Genomic DNA, 9393 nt, shown 5'->3' on the forward strand with positions numbered 1-9393 from the left:
CATCAGTGTTATGCTAATGGAGCGCCTTCAGCTGCGGATCCGAGCACTTGAGACTACCATTTAATCAAATGAATCAGTAACTAATACATCTGCACGTGTGAACTTTCACAAGATCATTTCCCCGTTCCCGCCACACCGTTAAATTATGAAAGAAATAATTCTCAACACTTTCTAATTGCCTAACAAAGTAATGACAGCTGGAGTACGGGGGTGGGGATGGTTTTGTGCACTTTTCTATACCTAGCGCCCCAGAAGATAGAAGGTGCCTTGGCAGCTTTTGCCTCCACCAGCTCTGACCCCAGGCCCAGTGGCGCCCGCTTGAACCACTGAAAATTAATAGGATCCTGGGCGACAATGTGAGACATATCTACACACTGATATGTGCGCCTACCAGTGGCTCGATTTTGCCGCAAGTGTCGGTGTCCCACGGGACTCCCAAACCCACGGTACTGTCGCCAGACCCCTGGAGGCCGGAAAATGACCACCTGGCGTCAGCGGCTCCTGCAACACTGAGCCCGCCAGCTCCTCGGCTCCATTAGGCGCCGCGCCCTAGGGGCGAGTGAGCCCTGGGCGCTAGGCGCAGAGGAAGTGGAGAGAGGAGGGGTGATGGAGGAAGGTTGGGAGGGGAAGAGTAGGGGGAGTGTCGGGAGGTAGGGGGCGGTGCGGCTGCCTTTCCTGGGAGGAGAAGCGCGGGTTCCTGGCTCTCCGCGCGCACTGCTTTAATCAGACCGGTGCAGCCTCGAGCTGGAGGGGCCAGCTAGGCCTGGAGCAATGCGAGCCGGCCCCAGGGAGCGGCGGCGGCGGCGCGGCGGCCGAGTGAGTGAGTTCGCCCGCAGGGCCCCAGACTTCACCCCAGGGATGTGGCAGAACCGACCCAGGCTAGGGCGGGGCCTCCGGGAGAGCCATGCGCTAGACACAAGAAGCTGGGGAGGAAGCTCTCTGAGGGCCGCCTCCAGCGCCCCCCAGTGCGCAACTTGGCGCTCCAGAGGCCGCGGCTAGGTTCCAGAGCTGCCCTAGCTCAGCGCCGGTCCAGGTGGCAGCGGCGACTAGGAGAAGCGGTGCCGGGATCCCCGGTGTTGGGGGCGGGAGGAAGATGAGGACCGTAACGGGAAGAGGGCGGCCGACGAGTCGCAGGTTGTTTTCTGGGAAGTAAGGCACACCGGGAGGAGGGAGGCTAAAGAGCCGTGGGCCGTGGTAATCCTGGCGCGGGCGCCTCAGCCCATTGTCCTCCCCACCCGACACGCTCTGTTGCAGAGAAGCGAGCCAGGGCCGCGAAGTGTGGACGCGTCTCTCCGGAGGCCGAGCCGCCTAGCCCGCTCTAGTCCAGCGGAGCCGGAGCGCCTCGGACCAATCCCCGGTGATTATGCAAGACAACGGACCAATCAGCTCCGCCAGCTCATGAATATTTATGACCTCGGCTGAGTCAAAGCTTTGAAGCGAGTTTGGGGAGCTCAGCAGCATCATGCTTAGACTTTTCAAAGAGACAAACTCCATTTTCTTATGAATGGAAAGTGAAAACCCCTGTTCCGCTTAAATTGGGTTCCTTCCTGTCTTGAGAAACACAGAGACCCCCAAAAGGAAAGCAGAGGAGAGAGAGAGACCCACACCCAGACCCCGCGAGAAGAGATGACCATGACCACCATGCCAGAAAGTCTCAACAGCCCCGTGTCGGGCAAGGCGGTGTTTATGGAGTTTGGGCCGCCCAACCAGCAAATGTCTCCTTCTCCCTTGTCCCACGGGCACTACTCCATGCACTGTTTACACTCGGCAGGCCATTCGCAGCCCGATGGCGCCTACAGCTCGGCCTCGTCTTTCTCCCGACCTCTGGGCTATCCCTACGTCAACTCGGTCAGCAGCCACGCGTCCAGCCCCTACATCAGTTCCGTGCAGTCTTACCCGGGCAGCGCCAGCCTCGCCCAGAGCCGCCTGGAGGATCCAGGTACGTGCGCCTGCCCGGGAGAGGGAGACGAAGAGGTACGAAGGGAGAGAGGGAGGGGAGGTGGGAGGGGAGAGGAAGAGGGGGAGGAAGAGAGAGAGGGAGAGAGAGGGAGAGAGGGAGAGAGAGAGATGGGATAGGATGGGGGTGGGGAGGGCGCCGTAGCAGTGGAAGTCTCGGGTATCAATCTATGAATCCTTGTCATAGCAAAGAAAAAAATTTAAAATCCACCCAACTAACAACTATCCAACAAAGGATAAATAAATCCGAGAGCGTCCCCTGGCACTAGCTGGACCTCTGGGTGGCTCCGTGCGCCGAACACACAATGCCCCGCTGGAAAACAGAAACCCACATGTGCACATATTAGTCTCGGTAATTATTTATTGCGTAGCGCTATAAACAATGTATGCAATTAAGGGTAATTAAACCTCAACTACTGCCTGCAAAAATAGCAAACTTTCCCTGCAAAGGCAGGAGCTGCGCGCCTGGGAACTGCCCCAATCCGCCTGCAGCGGCCCAGGTCGGGCCCTCGCATTTTGCGGGACCCTTCCTCTGGCTTTCGGAGTTTGTTGAGCGTTCTCGCTTCTGACTCTGCCTCCGCCACCCCTCGGTAGCCACACTAAAGTCCGTCCCTCTCAGTAACAACTGTTCCCGCTTCTGCTGTCCCTCCAGGGGCTGACTCCGAGAAGAGCACAGTAGTGGAAGGCGGTGAAGTGCGCTTCAATGGCAAGGGGAAAAAGATCCGCAAACCCAGGACGATTTACTCCAGTTTGCAGTTGCAGGCTTTGAACCGGAGGTTCCAGCAAACTCAGTACCTAGCTCTGCCCGAGAGGGCGGAGCTCGCGGCCTCCTTGGGACTCACGCAGACGCAGGTACCTCGCTGCTGCCCCACCGCCACGCAGGATTCCCGCGGCCTTCCTGCGCCCGGAGCTTCATTTTTGGCTCTCTGGCCTCATGGTGGGGCATGGGAGGAGGGAGTGTGTGTCTGTGTATGTGTGTGCCCTCGACCCCTGGCTCTCCCAGCAGTTCTCTCCTTCCTCCCTGGTTCTCTCTGCCCTGGTTCTCGCGGCACTCTGTACTCTGTGCTGCCTGCCGCCCGGTGCTTCGTCCCTGGACAATTTGATTAGGTTGCAGGGAGGATTTCCCCAGACGTTTTGTTTGGGAATTCTGAGGTCACACGTGCCTGAACAACTGGAACAATAGACGCGAGGCTTAATCCCTTCTTTGCCTTTAAAGTGTGTGGCTAATCACTCGGGGCCTGGTCCTGAGCCTCTGCACCCCGCCAACTCCTCCTCTTCGGGCCAGGGGAGGTGGGGGCGGGGAATCCTTCTCTCTGCCCTTTCGCACCTTCCAAGTCCCAAACCCTGGAGAAGAAACGGGATCTTTCTTCCCGGATTTCTCTAAGACTCTGGGGTGCCCATGAGCGTTTTGATGCAGACTGGTGCGGATTGCCAATGTCTGGGCCGGGATTTGGAGCAGAGCTGGGGAGAAAAACCGCTAAGGAATGGTTGATTTAAGTCCAAATTAAAAGTTTAACAAAACCTTGTGGCCTCCTCGGCCAGCCCCCAACTCACTCAAAGACAGAAAGGATAGCAAAGAGACGGCGGATCGCATTGCAAATAAATGTCCTCCACTCCTTTCTTCTACTCGATTCTTTTATTTATGTTCATATTGAAATTGAAGTCTGTGTTGTGCAGTGCTGCCTCTTCCCCTGAAGATTACCAGCCAGGGTTGGGCTGAGCCCCTGGCAGGAGAAGGCCCAGATCCTCACTCACCCCTCACCACCACGCCCCCCTGGCTTTGGAAGAGCTGCCCCTGCTGGCCACTGGCCTGGAGTCGGGCATTCGAACCTTTGGTTCTTATTGGTGGTGGTGGAGGTCTGCTCTCTCAGCTGGGAGTTGCGTGGTCGCACAGGGCAGCAAGACGCATCCTCTCTAGTTGTCCCACGGCCCCCTTACCTCCCCACTACCGCGAAAGGCACAATGGACCTAGCCCGAGTCACATTGCTGTCCGCTCTTGCAGGTCAAGATCTGGTTCCAGAACAAGCGCTCCAAGTTCAAGAAGCTGATGAAGCAGGGCGGGGCAGCTCTGGAGGGTAGCGCGCTGGCCAACGGCCGGGCAATGTCTGCCGGCACTCCCCCAGTGCCACCGGGCTGGAACCCCAACTCATCATCAGGAAAGGGCTCCAGCGGCAACGCGGGCTCCTACATACCCAGCTACACGTCGTGGTACCCCTCGGCGCACCAAGAAGCTATGCAGCAACCCCAGCTCATGTGAGGTAGCCCACCCAGTCACGTCGGCCTCCTTTCTGTTTCCCTTGGTCTGGCCCCTTCCGCCTCCTGGTCCATCCACCCCATCCATGTGCCCTGGACCCGGAGAAAGGCCCAGAGGAAAAGAAGAAGGAACTGTGAAGGAAAGACACCCGTCGCCTCCTCAGAGCCCCTGTCTGGGCTGGCTACTTCCCTAGTCCCCACACTCTCACCCGAACTCCTGCCTGGGCCGCACAGTGACAGCAGAGAAAGACCGCAGAATGCAGTCAGAGCCCTTGGAGACAGCCAGAGCAGCAAGACAGCCCCCTGGACCCAACCCACAACCCTCACTCAGCTGTGTGGGACTATCAGGAAAAAACAAAAGCAATGTAGAAAAAGAAAAAGCTATGTTCTGTCCTGTCCGTCTCTTGTCTCCTTTCACTCTGTATCTGTGCATTGACAAGTCAGGGTCATCATCTGTCCGCTGTCCTCATTCTGCGGGCCTCTGAAAAAAAGTCACCAGGTCCGAGCAGGAGCGATCCACTTGGCTGCCCAATTCCAGATACTGGGATGTTTTGTCTTTCCAGACCTTTTCCTGGGCCTGCCTAAACATCCGTGTTGCTCATTCTGGAACTGGGGAAAATTGAAGGGAGGGGGATTTATTTATTGAGAAATGGACTTCACCTGGGGTTGAATGTTGGCCAGTGTGTGGTTCTATAGGGCCCGAGGAGCTCTGTCCAAACAGAACGATTATTTTAAACACACCCGGGAAAACAGATAAGGAGGACCTGGTGATTTTTAATTTATACAGTAACTTTTGTACTTTGCTGGTATAGAGAGGTTGGATCTGAATGATTTGCATATTTTACATGTCCCTTATTATTTTAAGAAGAAAGAAATGAAGACAACACAATTTCTCATCTTGAGAAGAACGCTTGGTCTCCTTGCCTGGACAAGAAGGAAAATCTGAATTCCCTCCTTAGGGAGAAAAAGAGAGGACCCATGGGCAGCTAGGAGAGTGTGAGTTAGTGCGCTAATGCCAGTGGGCTTTAAAGTAAGACAAAAGCAGCTTTACAACAATCCCCAGAGGCTCCACCAGAATACCAGTCAGCACCCTGAACGCACAGTCTCCAGTGCAGGATCTAATTGCTGTACATATTATTATTGTTGTTATTAATTATTATTGTTATTATTATTGTTCTGTAAACATATTGCACAAGCTTAGCTTTCTTTCCTGTTCTGTTGTGTGTGGCTGTAAAACCTGATGCTTTGTGAAATGAGAATTTTGACATTTTACTTGTGAAATTTGGAAAATGTGTTCAATTGAAATCAACTGTGTTTTGTGTTCTCTATGTCAAAGTTTAGTTTTATATTGAGAATGTTAACTTATTGCTTTGTATCTTGAAAAAAGAACTTTGTAAATAAGTTTTAAAGTTTCTTTGAGACAGTAAAATTATGGTTTCGAGAAAGACCTGCTGTATGGTGTGCTGTGTGAGAGGTGCTGGTCTCAGGGCCAGACGTCTACCTCTGAGGACACAATGCAGGGGCAGCAACCTTGACTCCAGACAGACCAGGATAAGGGGCCAAGGCCTGCAGGGCACCCTCTGAGATAGTTCTTCTTGCCTAGCGCCTAACTCCTGACCGCCAAGAGGTTTGCTTTCTACTTAGGTTAGAAGGGTCCCTGGGAAGGGGCATCAGGAACAGGTGCGGCATGGCAGAGCCAGGGCTCGGGAACCAAAAGCGCTGTGAAGGCCGGATGAACAGGAGGAGATCAAAGTAAAACTCAAAGATAGCCGATTCGTGAGATTTGAGTGATCTGCGTCAAACACACACGCGCGTATGCACCCACACATAATCACCTTGCGGGGCGGGAGACCTAGAAGCCTGGAGACTGAGCCACCCGATTTTGCCCCTCGCCTCCGCGGGGATCTGGCCTTTCCAATTTTGCTTGCGGGCAGGGCGCTGGATCTGGATGCGGAAAAGACACGGCCAGACTCCAAAAGAATACGTCTGTCAGGCTACCCGCCAATCAATCAGTGTGCTCCGAGGGACAGCCTCAAGGCGCTGTCCGGGGCCCTCCAGTGACTCCCATCCACAAGGCCCCATCCACAAGGAGAGGCCCATTCCTGCCTAATGATTTCGGGCTTTTTCTCTCTGCCTGGGAGAAATGAAGGTGCTAGGGGAGAGTCGGGTGGGCTCCCTTTATTCGTTGGAACCAGAGAGCTGGCCGAGTGGAGCCCTCTACTCCAGCCCCAAAACCTCCAGGCCAGGCCATTAAGGGGGCACCTCCAGTGAACCATTCAAATCAGTTCTCTCTAGATGAACTTGAGCTGGAAACAGGTGAACCAGCCTGGCTCTCTCCTCTGCCCCGTGGCCGGGCGCCACAGCCCAACCTCAATCCCAGATCCCGTAGCCGAGCTGAGGAATATGGAAAAGCTGCGGACCCCGACGGGCTGCTTTGAGCGATTCCCGTTTCTCTCACAGCCACCTTCCGACATCGGCCCTCCACCTTTGGGGCTCCCCGTTGAAGCGCGCGGTGGGGAGCAGAGCAGGGAAGGCAGTGATCTGTGTTTTGACAAGCACCCATTTTTCAATTGGTGCTGGTGAAAGATCAGATGCTCCAGGCTCTTCCGACGCCCTTTGGGAAGGGGAGGGGAAGCGGCGGGGGGTGGGAGGGTGGAAAGCAGGGAGGTAGTGGGGGATGGAGCCTGGGACCCTGAGGCCCCTTCTGGGCCTGGGATTGGGGCTTTTCTTCTCCGCAGGTCCCCAGAACCTGGAGCGCAATTAGGGGAAATGAGACCTCAGAGACCAAGTTGCTCGCGCGGACCGGCCTCGAAGCTGAAAGAAGGAACCGATTGCCCAGGCTGAGCTCTGGCGCCAGGGCAAGGATCTTCCTGGATTTGCCTTCCCTGCAAGATGAGACTTTGCTAGCGGGGATATTTTGGCAGATCTCTCTCACGCATCTGACCCGGGTTCCTCAGATGGCAGCCAGGGTCCAATGCCTGAAGCCACAGGCAAAATCTATTTGGTCAAGCGGATTTTAATACTTTGAGATATTAGCTTATACTAATTTAATAATCTCTTGCTAACAGTTCAAATAGAGAAATTATTAGTTTTAGCTCAACGAAGGCGGTCTTTAGTTAGGCTCTATTATAATTATAAGCGGTTGTACTTTTAAAAAATGTTAATCTCAATATAGGCCTAATTAATTCTGCCTTGTTACTGACAAGTAGTTCATCAAATATCTGATTCAAAGATTTTCATAATGAGTATATTAATTAAACTATGAATAATCTAAAGGTGGTTATATTTAAACAATACCTCATTATAATGATTAAATACTGATTTCGAATACTATGTCTTAACAATTGTCACTTAGAAAACACAACCTTTCCTTATGTATGAATCTGTAATGGCAAAATGCAATTTTGGGATTTTTCCCCTTGTTCAAAAAATGTGAACCTCATTTTAAAACACTTCTGAAATAGGTTACACACAGCTTAATGATTATCAAAATGACTCTTTTCTGCAAAAAAAGACCCCAAAGTGCGTGTACAGCTGCAAACCCAAGAGGGTCAGCATCATTTCACTGTATTCTCTTCTTGATTACAAGCCGGGCCCATCAAACACAACATAATTACAGTAATTTCAGGTTTATTTATTCTAATGCAGTTTCCCCATCTCTCTGGTAATTATGAGCAATTTTTTCGCCCAGGGAATCTTTTTGCATTAACAAAAGAGATAACGCACTGAAAGCCAAATTTGCTGTGCATTGAGAAAAGGAAAAAAAAATCAAATAGGTACGAGCTGCCATCTCTGCAATTCTCTGGTACCGGAGCTGGCAAATTGCTTGCAGGTGTATGGAGCAAGCTTGTCAATGGCTGGACCTCCAAATTAGCAAATGCACAGCATCGAAGTAATGAAGACAGACTTAGCGAAATTGCCAAACAACAGATACCTCTTTAATATCTTCTCTCACACACACTTGCTCTAAAAAGGGTAAGGGTAGAGGTAGAGGGGCAAAAGCAACAATCTGAAGTCCCCTCCGTACTGGTCTTGAGTTTCATAAGCCTGAAACTGAGTGGTCTTTCTAGTAGTATAATTGTGAAAGAATCCAGTTCCTAAATCTAGGCAACATTTAAAAAAATGAAATGGAAAACATGTTTATATAGTTCACACAGCTTTCCTTCACTGGCTATCACACTTTAGTTTTATTTATTTCTTTATGGGATCTGCACCTGAACAGCTAGCTCTTCAGCCTTTCCTACTCTGTACTAGTTTTAAGAGCCACAAAAAAGTTTTAAAATTCCTCCCACCTATATGCACAGAAGTATGGTTTTATTCCTAGAGTCAACTGATCTATAGATTAACTAAATATCTCCCCTTAAAGAAATTATCAATTTCTGTCACCTAGAGAAAGCTAGGTCTGGATGCTAAATATAGTACTTGATCCCAAGAAAAACTGGACAGAAAGAAACAACTCAGGCCTCCAGCTATATATTTTTATCCTGCTATCCATCTCTTTCATTCTGTATCTTTTAAAACCCGATTTCAGAATTCTTTCGTTTTTGTCATCCCACCGCCTGGGTTAATCACCCTGAAATCAAAGGTTCAAACAAACTTTTCTGCTCCCGATCCCTCACGGCCATAGAAACTTCCATCAAATACAGTACAGAGGGTAAGGGGCTCTCCCTCTCAAGACTCAAAGATATCTTCCTTTGGTCCCCTGCTCCAGAATAAACTCATCTCCAGTGTGGACAAGCAAACGGTTCTAAAGGGTGCCTTCCCCAGGCTAAAGAAACAGGTCACCCCACCCACTCCTTTCCTACCTCCCGCCCTCATCCCCCAACCTTCAGGGATTAACACTTCCTGAAACATCAAGTGTTTTAATAAAAAAGGGAAAAAAAATAATCCTGACATCGCTGACAAGAAGTTTTGATGGAATTAGCTAGTGCATACATAATCACTCTCCCACCCTCCTACTCCCGGAGCGGGAGCTGCCTCGGCGGGCGCAGTTTAGCTTCCCAACCCTCTGAAAAATGAAACCGGTTTTCCACCCTTACCTTCTTCAGTGTCAATTTCAGATAATCTGGACACAATCTTTGCTACATCAAATCAAAAGGTTCGAAGGCGGCTTTTGGCTGGGAGAATGACAGGAAAGAAAAAGGCAAAGGGAGAAAAAAGAAAAAGAAAGAAAAAAGAAAAGGA

General features: G+C 51.3%; 1 protein-coding gene across 2 annotated transcripts; it reads left to right on the forward strand.

Annotated features, from left to right (window-relative positions):
- The first annotated feature begins 1467 nt into the window (after positions 1 to 1467).
- Positions 1468 to 5513, forward strand: DLX1 (distal-less homeobox 1). 2 transcript variants are annotated; one of them, XM_090267906.1, is made up of 3 exons: positions 1468 to 1939; positions 2609 to 2808; positions 3959 to 5513. In XM_090267906.1, exons 1-3 carry the CDS (start codon positions 1627 to 1629, stop codon positions 4211 to 4213), a joined length of 768 nt encoding a protein of 255 aa, XP_090124032.1. In that variant the 5' UTR covers positions 1468 to 1626; the 3' UTR covers positions 4214 to 5513. The 2 variants fall into 2 exon arrangements, with proteins under 2 accessions (XP_090124032.1, XP_090124033.1); XM_090267907.1 differs by lacking the exon at positions 2609 to 2808 and having other exon boundaries at positions 3959 to 4094.
- Positions 5514 to 9393: the final 3880 nt, after the last annotated feature.

This window comes from Furipterus horrens, unplaced genomic scaffold (assembly GCF_987537825.1).
Source record: "Furipterus horrens unplaced genomic scaffold, mFurHor1.1.pri manual_scaffold_1, whole genome shotgun sequence".
Lineage (NCBI taxonomy): Eukaryota > Metazoa > Chordata > Mammalia > Chiroptera > Furipteridae > Furipterus > Furipterus horrens.

Bases quoted from the DNA above. Each gene is read 5' to 3' on its own strand.
- DLX1 (XM_090267906.1), top strand. From the start codon at position 1,627: ATGACCATGACCACCATGCCAGAAAGTCTCAACAGCCCCGTGTCGGGC. The intron at 1,940-2,608 runs GTACGTGCGCCT...CTGTCCCTCCAG, and splicing joins GAGCCGCCTGGAGGATCCAG to GGGCTGACTCCGAGAAGAGC. The intron at 2,809-3,958 runs GTACCTCGCTGC...CCGCTCTTGCAG, and splicing joins TGGGACTCACGCAGACGCAG to GTCAAGATCTGGTTCCAGAA.